The 25796-nt window shown below is 36.0% G+C and overlaps 1 protein-coding gene across 1 annotated transcript in view; it reads left to right on the top strand.

The window, feature by feature from the left end:
* Positions 1-25796, top strand: part of LOC150104807 (NF-X1-type zinc finger protein NFXL1-like) — a 307000-nt gene that overhangs the window by 260277 nt on the left and 20927 nt on the right. Inside the window, exons 16-17 of the mRNA XM_090395984.1 lie at positions 16071-16202; positions 21024-21260. Of these exons, the coding sequence (XP_090252110.1) occupies positions 16071-16202; positions 21024-21260 (369 nt within the window). The remainder of the gene's footprint in view (positions 1-16070; positions 16203-21023; positions 21261-25796) is intronic.

Raw genomic sequence — 25796 nt, forward strand, 5'->3', positions numbered from 1 at the left:
TGGCCTGCACTTGAATGCATTTGGTATCAGGAGTCTGGAAAAACTATTAATATGAGACTTAATACAGAGAGAGTCAGAGAAACTAGATAATAATGGGAGAAGTGGTGAGAATCTGTGCATAAGAGTGACTGCATTATGTAGCTGTGTTAATGATAGGAATGATTATGAGGAAAGAATGGGTGTGTGTGTGTTTGTCTGGTTTGGACTTAAGCGTGTATAAGGATGTCTGCATGAGTAAGGCATTAGATAAGAATAGAGATCTGCAAGTTGTTCAACTGAGTCATGCAGGCTACAGAAGTGAGTATACAAAAAATGATGCAGGTAAGTTATTATGTCTGTACATGAATGCCAGGAGTATCAGAAACAGAATGGTAGAGTTTGTTGCCTTGGTGAATACATTGAGGCCTTGGATTGTAGGCAGTGAGATCTGGCTATCAGAGGCAGATATGCTAACTGGTATCGATTGTAAGGGTTACATTATTTTTAGGAAAGATAGACAGGATAGGAGAGGGAGGTGCTAATAATACTAGATGATTTGAGTTCAACAAAGTAGAAAGCTATGACTGCAATAATTCTGGTAGAAAGACTTATGCATTGGCTATTCATAACTATTTTTATTTCAGGAAATTACAATATATACTAAATATTAATTATAATAACATTAATTAATATTTCTGATATTTTTGGCACCATTATATTGCATTACATTCTACAAACAGATAGAAAGGGACAGCCATAGGTTCTCCACTTTCTCCACCCCTGGCCATCTTCTCCATAGAGACCTTTGAAGCAAAAAGCCTTAAACTATGCCTAAATGTCTGGCTATGCTATGTAGATGATGTGTTCTCCATTTGGCCACATGGCCTGGATACTCTAAGCATTTTCTTAACTGGTAGATACATTCACCAGCAGTTAGCCCCCCCCCCCCCCCACTAATGTGGGATTATAAAAACCCCATATAATAGAACAGAATTAATCAGTACTAATAGCAGTGCCCTAACTACTGAACTTGACCATATTCTTAACACATTCTTATCCACTGGCTACAACTCCTAAAAAGAGAGGCAGGGTAATCGGGAATGCAATTGACATCTGGTACAGAATGATTTATATGAGTTAGAATTGTGGGCATATGAAAATAGCTGTCAGTTCAATGTTAGTAAATGTCAAGTTGTGCACTTTGGTGTAATGAGATATCCAATGTAATATTATATTGGTGGGATTATGCTAGAAGAAACTGATCAGGATCAGTTTCTTCTAGCATAGATAGAAACTGATCTTGGCATTTTTGTAGAGAGGAAGTTGCAGTTCACGTTCCATATAGCAAAGATTGCAAATGCAAATAAGAAGATAATTGCAATGCTGAACTGAACTTTGACATGTAAGGATGAGGACATCATTTTGTTTCTTTTCCAAGGGCTTGATACAACTCCACTTGGAATATTGTGTTCAGGTCTGGTTTTTATGGTGATTCTGATACAGTGGAGAAAGTGCAAAGTAGAGTGTTAAAGATGATATTAGGATTGTGGAAAACAGGTTGAGAATTTTGGGGTTGCAGATGCTAACAAACTGGAGAGGGAGGGGAGATATGAATGAGACATACAAACTTCTGAAAGTAATAAATTTAGTTTAATCCTTTACCCAAGTGTAGGCAAACAAAGTTTGCACCTGAAGTAGTTCAGGACTGAGGCCTACACTTGGGTAAAGGATTAAACTAAATTTATTATAGTCTAACCAAGTGGAAAATAAACTTCCACCAAACTTCTGAAAGATTCATGTAGGATGGAATTTTATATTTCATGTTTCATATAGGATGGAATTCATGTAGATGGAATTTTTCATTTTATAGAGGGTGGAGAGGGAACGAGGGGGGGGGGGGGCATCCATAGAAATTGAGAATGAATGCAATCAAGAAGGGAATGAGAACTAGATTTTTTTCTCATAGAGTGGTTTGGAATTGAAATGGATTGCTTTTGGAGGGTGCATGTAGTATGAATGAATTCAAGAAAAAGGTATGACAGCTGATGTTGGTGATATGTGGCCTCTCTTGATGAGCCCTTGACTCCCTAGTGGTTCCAATTAATAATAATATCCTCATTCTTTTTGGTCCTTTATGTTGTGATTGGACCACCCATTGCATGTAATGATGAATAGATGGAGTTTTATAATCAATGAACTTTGTTCTTTCACCTGCCCTCTTCCTTCTCTACACCAGTGATATTCACTGGCTAACTGTAAATCGAATTTATAGTTTTGCATATCACAACGCATTGCATTCCTCTTTCTTATTTGAAACCATACAGTAACAGTACTTGTAGAATCGTTGCTTCCACAACATTACATTATGATAGTCAATTTGGTTACTGGAGTTCTAATAATTTAAACTGCTAGCAGATCTCTTTCCTGTCATATTTTTTCACAAGAAAGAACCCCTTTCTTCCACTCTTACTTTTGATAATACCATAATTTATTGAATTTTAGTTTACTGATGAAATATATCAGAAATATCACAAATGAAGGCAAGTTACAGAATGATTTATATGAGCTAGAATTGTGGGCATATGAAAATGGCTATCAGTTCAATGTTAGCAAATGTCAAGTTATGTACTTTGGTGTAATGAGATATCCAATATAATATTATTGGTGTGATTATGCTAGAAGAAACTGATACAGATACTGATGTAGACTTGATTGGCCAAGTGAATAGCATACCTGCTCTCCAATCAACAGGCTGCAGATTCAGATATCTCACTTGACATGGATGTTTGTGAATGTCTTTAGGCAGGAAATGAATTTCAATGCCTGTTGTGTAACCATTGCTGTACATATTGCAGATCTGAAGTGGTGTGAAAAAGTTCCCTGTATAGGAACTTTTTCACACCACTGAAAGACTCCAGAACAGGGTTTCCAGATTATGGTTAAAAAAAAAATATATATATATATATACATATATATATATATATATAAAATCTATTTTTAATTATTAAAAATATAAGCAAAACCTTAGCTCGCCCATGGTACTTATAAAGTAATGTTGGTTTACAACCTTTCCCAAGTGGAATCACATAAAAGTAGTGGACTGGTGATATGCATTACATAACCTCTTTCCATTCAAGCCAACCCCACCTTTCTCTAGCTTGATCAATTTCTACAGAAGGTGTTCTGACAACCCTGATGACTATTTTGCTATCATAAAACCGTACCATCCCTAACTAGAGAAAAATACCAACTAGGTCCTTATGTGGTAGATAACTTACATTATCCATTGGAGCATCATCATCATGCTTATTTGAGACCTATAGCCATTTCCATGGTTAGTCACCAGCAGGAGGTCTTCAATTTCTTCCTCTTCCCATCTTGTACTCGGTATAGTCAATACTCTTCCAAGTGCATGCCAAACACTGTAGGAACCTCTCCATTTCAGGGTACAGCAATAAGATGATTCCACAGGCCAGCCACCAGATAACACACAGAACTCATTCTGATGGTGATACCTTATAATTAAAGGTGTAACAGTATGTGAGGGAGTGCTGAGACATCTATGAATCATTCATGTCTGCACTGCATGCTCTTACTCTTTAATTAACTCTTTTCCAACACTAACTATGAAGGATATTATAAATAAATATAACCCTTCCAAAAAAAAACACTTTTTCATCCATTTCACCAACATTCCTGACCTTACATAAATATATATGATGTGCACTACCACTTGCATCTAGACCAGACATATTATTTCTAACAAAACTTCAACAATAATCATCCATCTCAACTATCCAAACTATACTCTGCATGATTCTTTCCATCACAAGGGTGGTATTTATGCATTCATCAGCTCAGACATCTCATGTAAGAGAATACCAAACTTGGAATCCCATCTCTTTGATCTACTGTGGCTCTAAATTTTTTACCACATTTTGTTGCATTTGTTTGCTGTATTTGTCGTTCTCCAAATTCTGATAATCACTCGCATTGTGTTTGTTTATATCTGAAGGTTGAGTTTCTGTCTCTAATCATCAACATCTCTCTCTAATCCAGAGTATAGTTGTATCTCGCTAATCCGAACCTCTTTAGTCCGAACCCTCCAGTAATCAGAACTGCGGTTTGAAAGAAAAAAAAAAGTTTTGCTTATTAGTATTATTATTTTGTGTACTATTATTTTTATTTAATAATTATTATTATTTATTTTATTATTATTACAGTATAGTATTTTTTTTTCATGCTGTCGATTGTACAGTTATACTGTAGGCCTATTTTGATTTATTGTGTGTTCACTATTGCTTTTTTATACTGTATTGTCAGCATGAATCACTGCTGTCGTTAATGAACTGATTAGTCACCACCATTGCACAATGTTTGTGTATCTTTACGTTCCTTCACCACCAACAACAACGACTTAGCCTAAAGCCTGGTTGTATATAACACTCAGTTTTTCTTTGGTTATTGAAATGAAACGTTGTCTGAACTGTTGTTTATTGTTTTGTGTTTTCATAAGTTTTCAGTGAATGATTATCAATTGTTTTAGTAAGTACAATTTTATTTTTTATTTTTAAATTTTAAAATTTAATTTAATTTTTATTTAATTTTAAATTTTAAAAGTGACAGTTTTATTGTTTATTAACTTCATTTTTTATTTTGTTTTTAACACTAAAATTTATTTTGTTAAAATGGCTACCGGGTCGAAGCCTACCAAAAGAAAACACATAACATTATCATTGTCGGATAAGTGCAAAATAATTCAGCATCTAGAAAAGGGTGAAGCGGCCGTACAACTTGCTACTGAATACAATGTCTGCAAATCTGCAATCAGCATAAAAAAAAAACAAAGACAGGATTTTAACTTATGTTTCAACCATAGAAGAAGGACCTACCAGGATTTACACAAGGATTTACCAGGCAAGAAACAAACTCTGAAAACAAGTGATTTTTCTTTACTTGATTCTGCTGTTTACACATGGTTTCTTCAATTTGTCATACCCCCATCTCTGGAGACATTTTAAAGCAGAAAGCTAAGCATTTCCATTCACAAATTTACCGGATCAGAAATTCAAAGAAAGTGATGGTTGGCCAGAAAAATTTAAGAAATACCACGGTATTCGGTATCTAGCAATATCAGCAATAAAACTGTCTAGTAATGTTTCTGCCATAGAACCATTCCAAAAAGTTTTTTTAGAAAAAAATTCTTGAATTAAATTTAACTGATGATGAAATTTATAATGCGGACAAAAGTGGTCTTTGCTCAAGGTCATTACCAGAGAAAACTCTAGTTCACAGAAATGAAGCCTCGGTGCTCGGTCGAAAAATGTCCAAAGAGCATGTCACAATAATGCATTGAAAATTTCAAGGTCATAACTGAATAATATCAGATACTAAGTGTCAACGCAAATTATTGTACTGTTCAGTAGATTTCCATTTTATGGTTACCACCCCTTACTATTACAGTTAGTATGAATTTTCTATTATAACTATGAAATGCCAGGCAATAGAAGTGAGGTGATCAAGATACATATTCTTTAATGGCAGTTTTCCTACTGACTGAGACCACAGCATACAACCAAGCCAAGAATAAAATATTTTAACTAGTAATAATTTATGATGACCGAACAGTATGGTTTATTTTTTATCCAGTAACTAAGTTTTACCTCACAAAGTATTGTATACATATTTGCATTTAAGTCTGCACGGTTAGCCTAGTGGCTATGCGCTTTCCAACCATATGCCTGAGGAAGGAGTGTCCTAACCTCGATTCTCGTCAACAACATGAGGAGCTTAAGGATCTTCCTCAGCTATAGCCAAGTTAGCCAGTCTTGGGTGTAGAAGCAGGGTTTCACCCCCCCCACACACACACACACCACCTCCACCACCAGGGGGAGGTTTCATCCTGCAAGCAGGCAAACTGACCCGTGAACACACACTGATTACGGTCATGAAAATCACCCTTAGGGGATGTAGCGAAGGAGTAGCAAACTGGCTGCATTAATATGCCAGTATCCAATCATTAAGATGTTGAAAGTTTATTTTTCACTTGGTTAGAGTATAATAAAATTAGTTTAATCCTTTATCCAAGTGTGAGCAAACAAAGTTTGCACCTGAAAGTATCTTCAGGACTGAGGTAAGGTGGTACAACACCAAGCAACTCGTTGCAAAGGTGGAGCAAGCTACCAGCACTCCCATCTCTGAGTGTTGGTAGCTTGCTCCACCTGGTGTTGTACCACCTTACCTCAGTCCTGAAGATACTTTCAGGCGCAAACTTTGTTTGCTCACACTTGGATAAAGGATTAAACTAATTTTATTATACTCTAACCAAGTGAAAAATAAACTTTCAACATCTTTCTCTAAATCCAGAGTAATTTATTAAAAAAGGGTGGCACACCATTTGGCAACTCCTATAGGTAGAGATGACGTGCTAATGCTTCTGCCTGGTATCTCCACTTGGGCCTGGCTCCCACTGAAGAGACCTCAATAAAGGTCGAAACTAGTCTGGGTAGTGGCCCTTCCCTTAATGCATAACATTAGACATATCCGCAAGGAGATGTGTTTTGCATTATAGGAGATACTGAGATGGGAGTGTTGGTATCTTGCTCCACCTTTGCAACGAGTTGCCCTGGTGTTGTACCACCTTACCTCAGTCCTGAAGATACTTTCAGGCGCAAACTTTGTTTGCTCACACTTGGATAAAGGATTAAACTAATTTTATCATTATCCCCTCATTAAGAGGAGACTCAACCCATCCTAAGACGGACAAGAAGGATAGGATAGGATTTGCATTTAAAAAATGACATTGCTGTGAGTCACTGTGTTTGGATAAAGGCAGTCATTGAGGAAGATAGTCCCACAATCCAAGAGTTTTGATGAAAATCCAGCATTTGGATGTTATAAAAATGAACTTGCCAAATCCATTCCAAAGAGAGTTTGAAAAAACGCTGCTCACAGTTAATTGAAGATTTTGAAGGTTTGAATCTCTTCTGGAAAAGGCAACTTCTGTCATTGAGATAACAAATTGGTTTTGGTCTAGAATTTCTGTTGAAAATGTAAATGATTGCTGAACTAGCTTTGTGGAACCTATCAAAATGGCAGAGGCAAGGAACTACCAAAGAAAACAATATTGAAGAATCTTATCTTACAAAAACTTAGAGGCTTTTGAAAAAAAATTACTCCCGTTTTTTTTTTTTTTTTTTTTTTTTTTTTTTTTTTTTTTATGTTGAGCCCATACACAAGAGGTTGGTAAATCAACCTATAGTACATTAATATTGTGTATGGGTGGGAAAGAAGGTACTTGTTCACATTGGATTTGAATGACTGTATATTGTATTCCTTAGGGAACACATCAAGGGGAAGACTGTTCTATAGTATAGCAGTTGCAGGGATGAAAGAGGAGGAGAAGAAACATGTTTTATAGGTTTCAAGGTGCACTGTGTAGGATGTTGAACAACAGCTGCATGTTTTCCAACGAGCTTAGTACTAAGTGGAGGAATTATTGATGCTGTTTTGGGTGAACATTTTCCATGGAAATAGGAGACTGATCGTCTGTGTGAAAGTGAAGGGGGGGTGAGTTGGTAAGAGATGGGTCATTAATATCTGATTGCTCTCCTCTGTATTGAGTGGAGCTTTTGGGAGCCCCCACCCATATGTAGGAGCAGTATTCAATGGTTGGGCAGATTTGTAATTTGTATAAGGTTAACAGCTGTCCAGGGGTGAAGTAACATCTTGAGCAAAAGAGAAATACTAGTTTTTTAGAAGCTGAGGATGCAATGGTTGTTATGTGCTTATGCCAGGATAGGCTTGATGTCAGGGTAATTCCAAGAAGAGAAATCTCAGATTGTCTGGAAATTTGGGTGTTGTCAAAAAGTTAGAATGCCTTTAATGCTACAACAAAATTTATTGGGGTTAAAAAAAAAAAAAAAAATTTTTTTTTAATTCAAAAAAAAATTAACACTAAAACAGTCAATCTGTGACATTTAACTTTTGTATGCTTAATTAAATGTGTTTCTTTATTTTATTCTTGAAGTCATTTTAGCATATTATTATGTAGTTTAAACTGTATTTCCAAAGAACATAACATTGATTCTTGTGAGAAATTAGGGCTTGCTTAACAACAGTTTTACAAGTATTAATTAAGTCATAAAAGTGGAATCTTTATTCCATAAAAACCAAAGGATATTCTGGTTGTCTGAAGTAATTATTTTGAAAAATTATTAACTAGGATAAGCAATAACAGAGTAGTGGGAGAAAATATCCAGTAGGAATGCAGCCATAAGTACCTTTTGGTACTGGAGGTAAAGGTAAAAGAAAGAAAATAATAGCTTAAATGTTCAAATATGTAGGTATAGAAATTCAGAAGATCAAATTCCAGATGTTTTGAAGTGGAGCTCTTGTATTCATCTGTAAAAAAAAAAAAAAAAAAAAAAAGAGAATTTAATTAGAATTATAGGGGATTTCCTTACATGTTCCAGGTATGATTTGTATAAGCATACTTCAGAAGAGACTAAGAAAAAAATTTAAAGAGATGTGAGAGTCCCTCTCCCTATATGAGGATAGTCCAAAAGTTCAGCTGGAAGAACACTATCTGGACCTTTTGGTCCAGATAGTGTTCTTCCAGTTGAACTTAAAATTTTATTCCAGAATTAACATCCACCCTGTATCACTCATATAAACTGTCATACTCAGATATCTGACATCTACCCACAGCACAAGCCTTTATCAGCTTGTCAGCTAAAAAGGAAGATAAAAAGCCTCACTTCTAAAAAGTGATGGAGAGGATCAACAACCAGCTTCTCTACCTAGAGACCCATCAGTTAATTATTGCTCAGTATGGATTCTGCCATTCTCATTCTTCAGCAGTCCACACTAACCTTACCCACCTTTGGATGCAGACCATAGAAAAATTTGAAGCAACTCCTGTGGTCAGTGTTGATATTTCCAAAGCATTGGATCAAGGCTGGCATTAACATTAAGGTCTTCTTACTAAGTTTCTATTTTATGGCTTCCTTCCTGCCCATTGTGTGATTGAATGGGCAGGAGGGAAGCCAATTCAATCACACAATGGTTACCACTAGTTACCATAAATAGTGGTACACCATTATTTAAGGTAACTAGTGGTGTACCACTAGGATCAGTCCTTGGTTCACTGTTATTCAATCTGTACATTAATGATATTGGGTGGTATTTGACAGGAGACATACAGCTATTTACTGATGATGCAAAGAAAGGTAGGGTAATCAAGAATTCTGCTGATATGCAGCACTTGCAGAATGATTTGAATAGGCTGGAATTGTGGGCATGGGAAAATGGATGTGAGTTCAATGTCCTCCTGCCCATTGTGCGATTGAATTATCAGTTTTCTCTTTGGTTGCCCACTACATGTCATAGGCAATGGCTGTTTCTCATCAGATTTCTTTATCAATGCTGGAGTTCTCCAGCATTGATAAAGTTCTATGCTCCCACCCACACTCTGCTTCCTATGCATCAGTGATCTTCTCTCTCTTTTTCAATATATATATATAACTTTGAATCCTATTCATACTTTGCTGGTGGCAGTACTCTCCATTCTTCTTCTTCATCATTCAAGAAACCTTGTAGTATTCAAATGATTCAAGCTTCAAGATCTTCCATAACCTAGGAAGATAACCTAGTAAATTTCAATGCTATCAAAACAGTCCTTATTACCCAAAAGAACACCCCTTCACTCCTCATACTTTTCATAAAATTCCGATTTCCAGTAACATCAGTTTTTTTCATCTTCTAACTTTCACATGTAGCTTATTCACATAAACATATCACATCCATAGTCTTCTCAGTCTTCAAAAAAAGCTTGTGTACTTTTTTGTTCAAAACACTACTTTTCTTCTCTTCAACATCTTACACTTTATTGTATCCCAAATTTAGTTGACCTTAAACTACTGTTCTTATATTTGGGGCAGTGTCCCCAAAACCTCCCTAAGAATTCTTGATTGTATACAGAAGAGATAGGAGACTACTCACAGACTCCCTCCAGACACTTTCTAATAGGTGCTGCTCTGTTTTTGCCTTTTGTATAAGTATTTTCATTAGCTTTGCTCCACTGAACTGGCTGCTACTCTTCCTACTATGCTTTCCTGTAATCATGTACAAGCAGCCACTAGTGAATATCCATAATTCAACTTGAGACATATGCAGCTGAAAAAAGTTCAACTTCTTTCTTCATTCCATCTATCTCTTTACTTTGTGACAGGCTTTCCCATACTCTTTTCCCATCGAGTGCAATTATCAGCTTTTTAAGAAACTTAATAATCCTAACTACTTGCCCATGAATAGCACTGTTATGTTATGTCTTGTGACCTTGTGTGTGTGGAGTTAAAAGGTGTGTTAACTTATACATGGGTGGGAAGGGAATCTTTTATATGTATTGGATCAGACCAGTGGAAATTGTTCTAGGTTTTATGATGATTAACTGTTCTCAGACTGTGGATGTAATAAGTTCATTTGTGTAAAGAGAGAAAGAAGGACTTAGGTAATTCATGAAGTTCATGCTGTTGATGCCCAGTGAACTTATTTCCATTTGAAATTTTGTTCTTTGTGATATGGTCAGATGTTGATTATCATTTATGCTAAAGCAAATGGATATTAACAACAAACACTTTTTCGATAATCACTAACTTTTAATTAGCTCATTTTGTTGTTCAATATTTTAAGACCGAGATTAGTGTTATCTTTTGCCATGTGATGGCACATTGAGGTGTTATTACCGCTGCTGAAAGATAAGTCATTTTTTCATGTTCTAGTTAATAATATCAAGTTAACTTATAGTTTTTGTTTTATATGGGTGTGATTGACTGAGTTGTTTAATTTGCAAGTAAATGTTGTATCTTTTGTTTAAGTCGAATATTGTCAGTATGGTGCCAGTACATGGTAGAACAACAGTAGCAAAGATGTCATTGTTGGATGGCTTGAATTTACATACTTTTGTACAATGCAGTGTGTGTGTGTGTGTGAGAGAGAGAGAGAGAGAGAGAGAGAGAGAGATGTATTTGTTGTGAAAAATAAAGAAATTTTGGAAGGAAAGTGAAACACAGGTGAACAAGTTTGTTTTTAAGTGTTTTTACAGTCAGTGTCAGATAGGTGGTGAAAACAAAGAGAATGTTAATAGAATAGATAGTATTGATGGTAAAATGAAAAATGATAATGTCAGAATTAATATTGATCCTTATCTAGAAGATTCTTTATCTTCTGAGTCCTGCTAATCTCTTGCTGCAGAAGCAGCAAGAGATTAGCAGGACTCAGAAGATAAAGAAGCAGATGGTTCAAGGCAAACAAGAAAATTATGTATGGGTGCTCAATGATCAGAGGAGTGTTAAGAAATAAGCACTCCTCTAATCATTGAAGATAACAAAATCATGTTTCCATAGCGCAAAAATTAATAATATTATCATTCCATCCGGATGCAGAAAGGTAAGGTGAAAGAACTAATTGTCTTGGTTGTCATTAATGCTCTCAGAGGTAAGAGGTATTCTGTGAGGAAGGATGTGAAGAAGTTGTTGGACAAAGCAAAAATGAAGAACAAGAAGGTTAAAATTGTAAATCACCTGCCATACTATGATAGAAACGAATTAAGGAGTAGGGCATTAATAGCAAATGAATTGATACAGACATTGTGATGAAGGAATGATATGGAGTTTGTACAAGGGTGGTCTGAGAAGTTCTCAGCCTAACAATGAAAAAACGAATTTATAATTTCAAAATTATTTTTATTTTTTAACATAATCTCCGTTAAGACTAATACATTTATTCCAGCGATGCTCCAGCACCATCATCCCGTCCATATAGTGGTCTCAGTAAGATCTGCAAAATACCCCTCTACAGCTCAATCACCTCTTGATTTGAAGAAAAACGCTGACCAGCGAGGAAGAGTTTTAGTTTTGGCAACAGATAAAAGTCAGAGGGAGTCAAATCTGGGGAATAGGGTGGATCTTCCAACAAGTGAAGATCCCTTAATTTTACCATTGCCAAAACACCTTTGTGGTCAGGTGCATTGTCCTGACGAAAGATGATTTTTTTTCTTCTGCAACTCGGTCTTTTCTCATGAATTTTCTCATCTAGTTTGGTTAAAAGATCGGAATAATATTCCCCAGTTATTGTTTTGCCCTTTTCAAGATAATTAATAAACCAAATATGTTTAGCATCCCAAAACACCAATGCCATGACCTTTCCTGCTGATGGAGCTGACTTTGTCTTCTTTGGCGCTGAACAACCGGCTTCTGTTCATTCTGTTGACTGCTGTTTGGATTCTGGTGTATAATGATGAATTCAAGTCTCATCCATAGTAATAAATCGATGCACAAAATCAGTTTTATTCTTGTTAAAACGCTCGAAGAATTGTTCAGAGATTTTCATGCGAGTGCGTTTTTGATCTGCTCTAGCAAATGTGGCACCCATCTTGTGCAAACCACAACTGTTTAATTTGTACATAAATGATGTAGGAAATAACCTGAAAGGAAATATTCAGTTGTGTGCTGACGATGCAAAATTAAGTAGAGTAATAGTGAATCAAGGCAGTGTTGGAGAGCTTGCAAGGTGATTTAAATATAGGCAAAGGATAATGGGTGTCGGTTTAAAGTGGATAAATGTAAAGTTGTGTATTTTGGGATATACAGATTACAAGCTGCCTACCACATTGATGGAACTGTACCCCATGAAATAGACGAAGCTAGGGATTTATGGGTGGTAATAGAGAGTTGAAGTTTAGAGGACATATTGCTAAGATAGCTCATAAGATTACTTTGCTATTGAAGAACATGCTAATACTTAGAGATAGGAAGTTTTCCTTCTTATAATGCTTTGATACATTCAAATCTGGATTACTATGCTGAGGTCTGGTCTCCTGTATTTCTTGGGGATGAGAAGTGGTGGAGAGGATTCAGAGGCCAGCAATAAAGATGGCTAATGGGTTGGACCATTCCCTATCAGGGGAGATTAAGGGTGTATTGACCGCAGAAGTTAGTTGATAGGCGAAAAAAAGAGAGGATGTGATAGAAAAATTTCTGATCTGATTTTCCCTTTCAGTCATTTCCAACCGTAGGTGACTTTGTAGGCATTGCCCACAAGGTATTCCTGGTGACATTTTTACAGGGTAGTTCACCATTGCTTTCCCCCAACCCCCCAATTTTATCCGGGCTCAGGACCGGCATATGGCTGGGACATATTCATGACTGTAATCCAGTGTATATTCACGAGAACAGTTTGCCTGTTCTGGGGGGAACAAAAAACCCAAGTTTCCGGGTGAAAAAAAAATCCTACCTCTGTATGAGACTGGCTAACTCACCTTTAGTCGAAAGAGACCAGATAAAGGTTCCCAACGTCACTGACGGGAATTGTACCCAGGTCTTTCTGACCAAAGGGCTTCTTCTATACTGACTGAGCTACGGAGGCTCTATAGAAACATTTAAGTTACTTAAAGAGTTTATAGGATTGATGCTGGGGAAATGTTTTAGCACTTAGCTAGAGGGGCTGAACAAGAGGTTATCTGTGGAAGTCAAGTAAAATTATGGTTAGTAGGTGCGTGAGGACTAGATTTTTCACTTGGAGAGTTATGAATGGATGTAATGGTTTGCCAGACTCAGTTGTCTGTTAATGGGTTCAAGGAGAGGCATGATTGATTGTGTGGATAAATTGGGTCTCCTTAGTCAGTCTTCATACTCCATTGAGCTGCCCATGAACAACAGCAATAATAATCTTCAGAAGCCAGTATACATTAATCTGCATTATTAGTCATTGGCACTGACACTCAAATATTATTGATAGAAATTAAAAACATGTTTGTCTTACCTTTGATCATAACTGCATTAGTTATGTTTTAAAGGAGATGGTCCACTAATGAAGAGGACCATCTCTAATCATTTTGGGGTGTGCTGGCCACTGCAGTATTTCAGTGTTATTTTCATCAAACTATTACTTTGTGATATGGAGCATTATCATACTGGAAGGAGTAAGGACTGGTATAATAAAGATGTCCATAGTGTAGGCACTGCATTTGTGCATAATCACAATGTACGACTGCAGTTGTACAGAACCTGAATAGTACATAGCAGTCATGATTCCACATAAGTACATCTAATCCATACCACAAGAAGCAGAATCCACCATCATTATAAAGGTGACATACCTTTAAACTTCATTGTCAGGACAATGCACTCAATTGAATAACTTTCTGCAGTTATCCTCCATATTCAAATATGACCATCAGACTGATGTCTGTAATATAACTTGTTGTTCACACAGGACTGATTTCTATTGCTCCATGGTCCAGGTCCTATACATCTTAGAAAACTGAAACTGTTTATTCGTTGTTATTAACAAAGATTTGTGGATTGCAGCATTTCTATGAAAATTCATGGCATCTCTCTCTCTGTCATGTGGAAACACTTATACAGTTGCTTATGGTTGCTTGCATTTCCAAACACAGATTCTCTAGGATCTGATAATGAGATAATGTTATCAGTTCCATCTTCAGCTCCCAATAGTATAGTACAGTAGTACTGTCAGAAGCTGAAGCCTATGAATTCTATTTCTTCAGCACACTTGCAACTATGAGCTTGGCAAAACTTCATTGCTACACAATAGCATTCTACAGACTTTACTTAAATGGCATCTAAGCATAATTTCCATCAGAATGCTTTTATTGCTTTCTGTGTACTCATCATTCACCATTAGGGGGTTCAAAATAATTCAGTGCAAGCTACTGATCTTTATAGGTCAGAAAATTTACATATTGCATAACCTTATCAATTTTCTTGCCGTCAGAGTGGAGTCACTTCTGGTGACTCCATAACTTTTAGTACTATATAACTCAGAGCACCATAAAACTATAACATTGCACAAGCAGTGAAAATTAAGGGTACAAATTAAATAACTTGGTATTGCTGTGACATCTAATGTTAAAATAATGTTACTATCCACGATTAATTTCACTCTGGGAGGGTGAAAGTAAATAAAATATTTAAAAAGAGCACAAGAGGTAAATATCAGAAAGTAAAACCTGTTTTCAATATGTCAAAACCTTACTGCACTTGTTTAAATGTGTCTTTCCACTTACCAGTGCTTATTGTACCGATAGTGAATAACATGCTGTAATCAGATTTTTTTGTGGTCAGAAGGGGTCATCCCCTTCAAGATTTACAAAGAATGTTACCAAAGAAAATTCCATCCATCCATCAACTTTTCACAGTATTGTGAAAAGTAGATGGATGAAATGGTTCAAAAGACAGTGAAACCTGTTTCTCACTGTAAATGCAGAGGATTTACTGTCACTGTGTGTTTTTGCATTACATCAGTGCTTGATCTTATTCAGTCAATGAAACCATTGAAACATTTTTTAAGAATTAAATTTGAAATTCCTCACTTTCCCTACGGTTTCAACCTTGCTTGAAGTAATTATAACTATTTTGGTATTTTTCAAAAATTATAAAAGCTGAATAAGCACTACGTACTTAGCTGCAAAAACAAATTGCACCATTCTTTCCATACAATATTAAAAGTATGTGGCCTATTTGAACAGGTATTTTAGAAAAGCAGAAAAAATAATACTGAAAAATAATAATGAATGTTACCTTTCTTGATTTAATGGGAGGTGGAACTTATAACTTCATGGAGTTCATCACTAGGATTGTAAGCTTTCATAAAAATTTCTGTAAATTACTAGGTTGATGGATGTGGAGCAGATCAACTCGTATATGTAATATCCTGAACTTTTGCTTTAAATCAATTCCATCTTTGAAAGGTTTTAAACTGATAGCACGTTAGTATTGTGAATGGGCAAATGGTTAAATAATCCTGAAAATCATGCTCCAGAGACTTAATGTGCAGTCACTTCAGGCCTTCAATGAGTGGGTTGGAAAGGCAGTTTGAAGATGCTATCCACTCAGCTAGTGAAGACAGCAAATTAGTATTATTCTTTACAGTGGAGAGCATGCTCATTTAGAAATTTCTAGTTATTGATCCTAAGACAAGTATTAATATCCATGAACCTTAACATAAATAAAGTTTGATTGTAACAACAAGCTTTTTGATCTGATATATTTGTGTGCATCTCATTTCAGGTGCATAACCTTCCGTGTTCAGAATCAAATCCTAGATCATGTGGACGACCATGTGGACGACGTCTTCAATGTACTAACCACACATGTACTCTGGAGTGTCATATTGTAAACAGTAGTTCTAGTGCCTTTGAGGTAAAATTAATTTTTTTTTAAATTTAAATTAATGATTATAATAAACAGAACTAGTTTGGATATCATTAGAACCCTGATAATATACTAGACTCAGAGGAAATTGAATGTTATTTCAAAAAATATTGTCTGTTGTCAGTGAGTTGGCAATGGAATGTAATGGTAAATATATCCAGTTCATCTCTTAAATATTGCACTGGACTAAAGTTTGATTTGGATTTCGGTTTGATGTATGGTCATGAAACCAAAAATTACAATTTTTGCACACTGAAAAATAGCATATCGGGTGGAGTTGATCATAATGCTGTTTTTCAATAAAACACTTCAGAAATATACTCCAGACTATTCATTCATAATTCTTTCTTCAGTACTCTACTATTAATACAATTCAGTTACAGTTTCTTCAGATTTTAATTTTTCTATCTTTTACAGAAAAGTGAAACATTGTTCATCACACCATATGTCTGTAAAGCATTAAAACATCTTTTTTTTTTTAAATTCCCAACGTTAGTATTTTTCATATTCACTGAAAGAAATATTCTCTTAAAACATTGGTGAAATTTATCCAATCCCACCGTCTTGTTGATATTCAGAGTACTTAATAGTCCATATTCTGCAACAGTCCTGCAACCTGTCTCTTCCCTCTGGAAATGTACTCTGTTGTGGAGTGGGTGCCCTCCCTCGATGTCTTTGGATTCCTTGGAGGTGTCGCGTAATAATAATAATGATGATAAATAAAATCTGTTCCACCTGAATGAAATATTATTACTTATTCATATCTCCATGGAATTCAAAGACTCATCACGGGAACCCCACGCTTACCATTATTGATGCAATGGCTGTCATTACCTTGATGGACCTGTCGCAAAGATGCCTCCAATGATCTTGATCTCCATGTTATGCCCATTAGATTTCACTAATGGGTCTTCCCATTTTGTAGGTGGTCTTCTTGGTTTTCTCTTTATTCTCAGTTGCCAATTCTGTATTCTATATGTCCAGCTGTTATCCTTTTAGTCTTGCTATGTGGCCTGCTCATCTCATCTTGTTTTCATATACTGCAGTTACCACATCTTTTACACCTGACCTCTCTCTCTCTTAGTCCCATATTTCTAACATGTTCCATTTTTCATTCAAGATACCAAGTAATTTTATATATATAAACTTGATTTTTAATCCTATTTCCTAAGTAAGCAAACAGACAAGTATATGTCAAGTTTGCGCCTGCACGTAGTGCAGGACCGAGGCAACTCGTGGTAAAGGTAGATTAAGCTCCGATCACTTTCCTTTGTATTTTTCCCCTAATGCAAAGCACATCCCCTTGCGGAGATGTATGATGCTATGCATTAAAGGCAATGGTCACTACCCAGACCGGTTTCGACCTTTATTGAGGTCTCATCAGTGGGAGCCAGACCTGAAATATGAAGGTTGAAGTAATGCAGAGCTTATATGAATTTTACCTGAACAAGTTGCAACAAAGTGCTTTGACCTTATTAAATAAATTATTAAATATTAAATTAAATTAAATATTTATTTATTTATTTATTTATTCGTATGGAGTTTCCTCCCTTTTTCTCCCCCATCCCTATTGGGGTGAGTTGAGCCCCCTCATAGGGGGTTACGTATTTATGGCTGTAGATCTGTGTGTGTTCACAGGGCCGGTTTGCCTGCTTGTGGGATGAAAAACCCAGATAAACTTGAAACTTGGGGGGAAAGCCCTGCTATCCACACCCAAGACCGGCTAACTTGGCTATGGCTGAGGAAGATCCTTAAGCTCCTCACGTCGGCGACAGGAATCGAACCTAGGACACTCCTTCCCCAGGCATGTTGTTGCGAAGCGCATAGCCACTAGGCTAATCGCGCGAACAAATTAAATAATAAACAAGTTGCACTGGTATGTACCCTCAAGGGATGTAAAGGATATGATAGTACTACATGAAAAAATTTACATCATTACTAACTTCCTATCTACAATTTTCCACCAAATCAATCTGTTACCTGTCAAGCTCCAACATTATCACATATCATATTTCTATCTTCTAAGGCGCTTTTTACTGTATCACACTTATATCTTGGTCTTTCTCTGGGTCTTTTTCCTGCCAACCTGGCAGAGAACACTTGTTTTGCTAATCTTTCCTCTCCAATTCTGTTTAAGTCACCATTCCAGCTGAGATTAGCTCTACTAACACATTTCTGGATGCTAACGATGTCAAGTTCTTTCCTAATATCCTCGTTTTTAATATGATATTGCCATTGATGCCATCTATTCACGTCCCTAATCTTTCTCAGGGCTCTCATATCTGCGGTTTCCAGTCTTTGGTCAAGTGTTTTATTTCTAACTCAGCTCTGAGATCCATAACTTAAAATTGGTTTGAACACTGTCTTGTATACAGCTAATTTAGTGTTTTGACTAATTTCTCTCTTATTCCATATAAATTTATTCATTTGGCTTCCTATCATACCAGCTTTGTTGATTCTATTGTCTATTTCCATATTTAATTTACCATCTTCACTAAAAATCGTGCCTAAGTAGCTGAAATGTTTTACTTGTTCTATAGGTTCTCCATTCACAATGCAGTTGATATTTTCAATACTTCTGCCTATTTTCATTGTCTTTGGCTTGTTATTGCTGACCTTCATACCATATCTATTACAACAGTTATTCAATTTAGTCAGGGAATCTTGCAGACTTGTATCAGATTTATTTAGAAGTATAACATCATCCACATAAAGGAAAGACCTGACATTAACATCACCAATTTTGATATCAGATTTATTACCACTTTCCTTCATAATGCAGTCCATATAGATAATGAATAAAAGCGGGGATAATGTACATCCTTGTCTGACACCAGATTTAACATTAAACCATCTTCCTGTACTTCCTTCATTTCTAATTGCTGACTTACAACTCAAATGCCCCACTGACACCATAGAACCGCAGCAATTTGAATACCTTCTCTCTTGGCACTTGTTATATGCTTTTTCCAAATCTACAAAACTTAAATACAGATCTTTGTTATATTTTTACATTTATTGTCATATTTGCATTTGTATATATGTGTATACTCCAGATGATGACCTTAATATGAAGGTCAAAATGTCGGGAAATTAAATTAGTTATTTATAACACGGTTGTAGAGTCCATAATTTGTCTAAAAAAAAATATCTCTATCTTCAGTGTTCATGTCACCCGTATCATCTCTGATTCCTTTTTACTCTTTGCTTCATCTCTAAGCATTTTCAGTAGTCTCTAGAACATTTTGTCACTTGACTCTTGTTTAGCTGCTTTTACACATTTGCTTCACTTTCTTACATTTTTTTTTACCTATATTCTATGAGAGAACATGCTGACTTTCTGGCCAGGAACTTTCAGTATACTTTTTTCTTTTCCCTGACTGCCTATTTAACTTCATAAGTCCACCATTTGTTCTGATTTTTCTATCCTTGCAGGTAACCTCATCACATGCCTATCAGGCTGAATCAGTTCTAATCTTACCAGTAGTGTAAATAAGAAAAGTGAATTAGTTGGTTGCTTTGAATTTATTTATGAGCAAAGGGACTAAGACTATGAGGCCAGTGTATTATGAAGTCTAGCAGAAAAGTAATGAGATTTTTTTATTGCAAAAGTTGGCAGCACTGTCAAACCAATGATGATGTAGTATGTTAGTGATTCCTGCTCTTTTCATCGGTACTAGTTTCTCATCGGTAGGGTAAACACCTATTGAGTTATTGTGTTTTCAGTTAGCCTATGTCTGGTGCGTTCATAATGAAAATGGAGAAGTAAAATCTTGAACAACATTGTGTGATTAAATTTTGTGTTAAACTGAACAACAGTACCAAAATGTTGTTATTGAACAAGAATGAGCATCTGCCAATCAAATTTACTACAAAGAAATCCTTGAATGGTGCAAAAATGCATCTTATGGACACATCCAAAGATTGCAAAGGATTGAAAACCAAATGAAAGGTGCTCATTTTGAGACTGTAGAAAACCAAAGAGTCATGACAGGAACCATAAACAAGCTAACAGAAGAGAGACTTCCAATCCTGTTATACTGCATGGAAGGAGCCAGTGCAAGAGATTACTTTGACCACGATGTATCAGACAGTTAATTGAATACATGATTTTATACAAATTTTGTGTGATTATCTTTCTGCTAGATCTCATATGTCTATAAATTGCATGTGGCCTTCTGGCCAATTGGCTGATTTACAGGGTGAAATACCTAAACTTCCAGGAGGAAAGGGGAAGGGGGGGGAAACAGTGTGCCTATTTGTTGAGGTGATTCTGCAAGCACTGAAGTAATAGAAACTAGATAGTGAGGATGAACTTACTTTCAAGCATATCTGTGTAAATTTTGTTTTCTTTTGTCCATGTCATTCCCTCACATGTGAGGTTGCAAAACCTGTAGTGTATCAGTGCTTCATGAAGCACTGACACACCATTTTCTGCAAATAAATTGGTAGTAAATGTTTTTCTCCAGTTGTAGAGCTCCCATATTGCAAAAAACCTGGAACTGCATGAGGGGTAGGGAAGCAGTTGGAGTTTTGCTAGAATTTTGCCCATAATTTCTTAACAGAACCAGAAATGGATTTTTTTTTTTTACAAAGAAATACGTTAATCAAGTGTATTTTTTCCCCCAAAAAAACAATCAAATAACCGATTTGTGTGTTTGACATGTGCATTTTAAAGGTTTGCAGTGGTATTAATCATTTTGAAAAAATATTAAATGAATCACAGATCTTAGAGATTAAAATTAATGTTTTGTTAAATATTTAAATATATGTAATTGATGATATTATTTGAATTAATACCAATTATAGGCAGGTGACTCATGCTTAGCCTGTGAGGAGCTATGTACCAAATTGCGTCCAGATGGCTGTACTCATACGTGTATTCAGCCATGTCATCCAGGCAGTTGCCTATCTTGTCAACAAAGATTACGCCTTCAGTGCCACTGTCAGTTGAATACATTATACATTCCTTGTAATGAATGGACAAAAGCAGATGATAAAGAGAAAGAAAATATGATATCCTGCCAAAATAGGTGTCCTAAAGAGGTAACATAAGATGCTGCTTTAAAATTATTTGTTTTTATTAATCACACTCTGTTAATATCATTGAGTTTCTTTAAAAATTATACCACATGTTCATATTCGATCATAGTACTTGATTATTCAGACACCTATTTGACAAATAAAGCAAACGCCAAGGTAGCATCCATTATCCTATTTCCAAATGCCAGGGTGTATCGTGGTACAACTGTTTGGAGAGCTCCGAAAGCTAAGTTGTTCAGTTTTAAAAAACAGCATTATCAGTTAAAAAATTATGTTAGAATTAGACTGTATTATGGAGTTAATTTTGATATAAGTTAAAAGTTTTGTTTTAAATATTGTTAATTTTGTCTTGCACAGTAAGTTACATAGCATAGTGCATGGCACTAATGCAAAGCAGAACAATAGCATCCAAGGCATTTGGTTTAAAGAATTTAATCAAAAGAAATGTATACATTACCGAAGGCAACTGGAATTTGGTTTGAAAGCGATAGTGGTGGAAAGTGTACCGAAAATGCTATGGGAGCAACCATCAAAAGTGTGGCTCGGGTCACGAGATTGGAGTAGTGGATGGAACTCAAAATATGATTAAAAATGCATGTAATATAATGCCAAATAGGATTGAGAGTGAGATTAAATGTGACACAATTGAGAGGGAGGGTAAAAGTATTAAACAAAACAATGGTATAATTGATGTAAAGAATGAAGAGTTGGCCTCAATGAGGGAGATACGGAGTAACACAGGGCAAAGCAGCAGGAGCAAATGCAGAAATGTCTGCCAAGTGGGTCAGTCAATGACAGAAAGAAGTGCGAGATAAGAGAAATGAGGGCTTGACCAAAGAAATGATCATAGTGGCTGGAACGAATAATTTAAAAGGAGAAAATGTTTTGACAGAGTAGAGCTGAGAAAGAGGGCCATAATAGCAAATAACTCCACATTACTCTTCCTGCATAGGTTATGCAGGAAGACTAGTGTGTGGAGTAAGTTTGACAGACGAAAGGACTTAAGGATGGTTTGCATCTGAATGGATTTGGTGTTCTGAGACTGGAAAAAGTGAAAAAGTGTTGTTTGAATGAAGTGAAACTGGATGATGTGCAGAATCAGGAAACTAGAGCTTTGGTGGGTGGGGGGATATTTGAGTGGATATGCAGGCATCAATAAGGCAGTTGAGTGTAAGAATGTGTATAATATGTCTAACTTAGTTCCACTGGTAACAAACCAGAATGGGACAGTTAGTGTAAAGCGTCAGGATGTGGGCCTAAAGGGCTCACCACTATCCTGGTGTACATAAAGTGTACTTTTGCATTTTATGTACACTAATGCCAGGAGCATTGGTGTACATAAAAATTCCTCCAAGCTGGAGGAATTTTTGTTATTGGTAGACTTATCCTAACCAAAGGTTATTGGCATTGAGACATGGCTAACAGGAGATGATATAGTTAGTGAGATAGAATGTGAAGGATATAGTGTGTTCAGGGAGGATAGTGATAAAAGAATGGGAGAAGTATTATTGATGATAGCCAATGATTTGCAACCAAAGTGAGTAGAATTCAACTACAGGCCAGTGAAAATAGCAGCACATCTGAGGCCATCTGGTATGAGATAGTGGCTACCAGAACAAAATATGCAGTTGGATGCTGCTATAGACCAGAGGATCAAAAAGATAATGAAGATATTATGCAAATAGACTCAATAAGTGGAGGACAGGTAATTATTATGGGTGATTTCAACTATGGGAACATAGATTGTAAGGAGTAGAGAACACATGGGAGGAAGGAAATGGAATTTATGCAGTTACTAAGAGATAATTACCTGAGACAGCATGTGATGGAATATACTAGGCATTCGAGAGTGCTTGATCTAGTAATTGCATCTGAGAATTTGTCTATAACAAATATAACTACATTGCCAAAAGTTAATGAGTGATCATATGATCTTGATCTGGAAGGTAGTTAAATGTGGAATTTTGTTCCGACAGAATATATGTCAAATTACAGGGTTGGTATGTATGACAAGCTTCGGAGATTGCTTGGATCAGTGCCATGGCATGTAAAACTGCAAGAGCTGGATGTCGATAGTGCATGGAAAGTGATAAAGGAGTGTTTGAAGGAAGTAATGACAGACTGCATACATACCTAGCATCACATTCTATCATCCATTTAAATCCAGTGAGAGTTATATGGATGAATATCATCATTAAGCTGGAGCTGCAAAAAAAGAAATAAACTTTGGATGAAATTTAAGGAGAAAGATGACCTGCAGGCACATGAACAGTACAATGCACAGGCTAGAAGGGTAACTAGTGTGGTAAGAAAGGCAAAAGCAGAATATGAAAGGAAGTTAGCGATACATGCTAAAGAGAATCCCAAACTTTTCTTTCGATATGCTGCAAGTAAAAGGAAGAATGTATATGGCAGAATAATTTTAAAGAATACCAATGGTAAGGAGATAACTAAATCAGTCAAAATAATAGAATTACTATTAAATTGATGTTCATGAAGTTAAAGAAAAAGAGAAAAATGAGAGGCCATTACTGCTAATTGTATAAGAGTATGGTGAGAAAAAGGAGGGAAGAGTAGATTTTTTACATAAAGAGTAGCAGATAAGTGGATGTGTTTACTAACGGAAGAATATGAATAGACTTATTGTACAATGCAAACATATTAGTGATCGAGATTGCCCATGATGACTAGATGGCCCCCCTCTTGGATATCTAATAATAATAAATCTATATATTGGATGCATACTTTTGTTCATTTTTGCTTGAAATGAAGATAAAGTGTATTAATTTGCCCAAAATTCTAAAAATTCACAAAGGTTTTATCTAAAAGGTGTAGGAAGTTTGGTTCAATGTATTTTTCCTCTGAGGACTTCAGTAGGGAAAAATAGGTAATCGTTAATTAATTGTAGTTGACTTGGTTAGGTAACGGTTTATACAGAAGGACATAACTTTGGGTCCCCCACAGGGAGTTCTTCCTCATGAATTCAACATAATTAATTCAGTGGTAATATAAACATGTCCAGCTCATTTTGGAATGGAATGACACTTATCATTAAAACCCTAAAAGCTTAGACTTGGACGTGATCAGTATATAAAAAAATAGAAATACGAGGGTGGTCTGAAAAGTTCTCGGCCTAACAATGAAAAAATGGATTTATAATTTCAAAATTATTTTTATTTTTCAACATAATCTCCGTTAAGACTAATACATTTATTCCAGTGGTGCTCCAGTGCCATTATCCCATCCCTGTAGTGGTTCTCGGTAAGATCTGCAAAATACCCCTCAATAGCTGCAATCACCTCTTGATTCAAAGAAATATGCTGACCAGTGAGGATGAGATTTAGCTTTGGGAAGAGATAGAAGTCAGAGGGAGCCAAATCTGGGGAATAGTTTGGATGTTCCAACGATTCATAGTGCAGATCCCTTCATTTTCCCACTGCCAAAACACTTTTGTGGGCAGATGCACTGTCCTGATGAAATATGATTTTTTTCTCCTGCAAACCGGGTCTTTTCTCGGAATTTTTTCGTTTAGTCTGGTTAAAAGATCGGAATAATATTCCCCGGTTATTGTTTTACCCTTTTCAAGATAATTAATGAACAAAATGCCTTTAGCATCCCAAAACACCGATGCCATGACCTTTCCTGCTGATGGAACCTACTTTGTCTTCTTTGGTGTTGAACAAGCAGCTTCTGTCCACTGTTTTGATTGCTGTTTGGATTCTGGTGTGTAATGGTTAATCCAAGTCTCATCCATAGTAATTAATCGAAGCACAAAATCAGTTTTATTCTTGTTAAATCACTCCAAGCACTGTTCAGAGATTTTCATGCGAGTGCGTTTTTGATCTGCTGTGAGCAAGCATGGCACCCATCTTGCCCAAAGCTTTTTTTTTTTCATATGCAATTCTTCATGCAAAATATATCCTATACGTTTTTTTTGAAATACCTATAGTCCCAGCAATTTCATGCACTTTGACTCCCAGTCATCCAATACCATATCATGCACTTGATCAATGATTTCTGGTTGTTACACCTTTTGGACGTCCTTCATGTGGTTCATCTTCAAGGCTGGTATGGCCACTTTCAAACTCGGCAGCCCATTTCTTAATTGTTGAAAATGAAGGAGAAGAGTGCCCATAAACTTTTATGAACTTTGAATGAATTTCTTTTGGCGTTAAACCTTCTTTTACAAAGAATTTTATAACTGCACGATACTCAATTTTATCCATTTCAAGGGATACAGACAACACTTTTACTTCAGACAGTTGTATAAAATAAACTACTTGATAGAATGACTTGCAATTTCACATAGATGCTTATGTAGAAAAAAAAAATCTTGCCAATAGTGTTGCCATCTATCGTCGAGACCGAGAACCTTTCAGACCACCCTTGTACAGATCTATTGTTCATCACTGTTCTTTATTAAAGCACCAACCATTTCTGATATGCAAGTAGCATTCTCCTAAATCTCCAGAGCAGACAATGGGAATTTACTTGGTAAAATTATTTTTACACATGTGCATCTCTATATGGTGCTTTCCC

The sequence above is a fragment of the Typopeltis vanoorti genome, chromosome 7 (assembly GCF_054136105.1).
Source record: "Typopeltis vanoorti isolate ZY-2024b chromosome 7, IOZ_Tvanoo_1.0, whole genome shotgun sequence".
Lineage (NCBI taxonomy): Eukaryota > Metazoa > Arthropoda > Arachnida > Uropygi > Thelyphonidae > Typopeltis > Typopeltis vanoorti.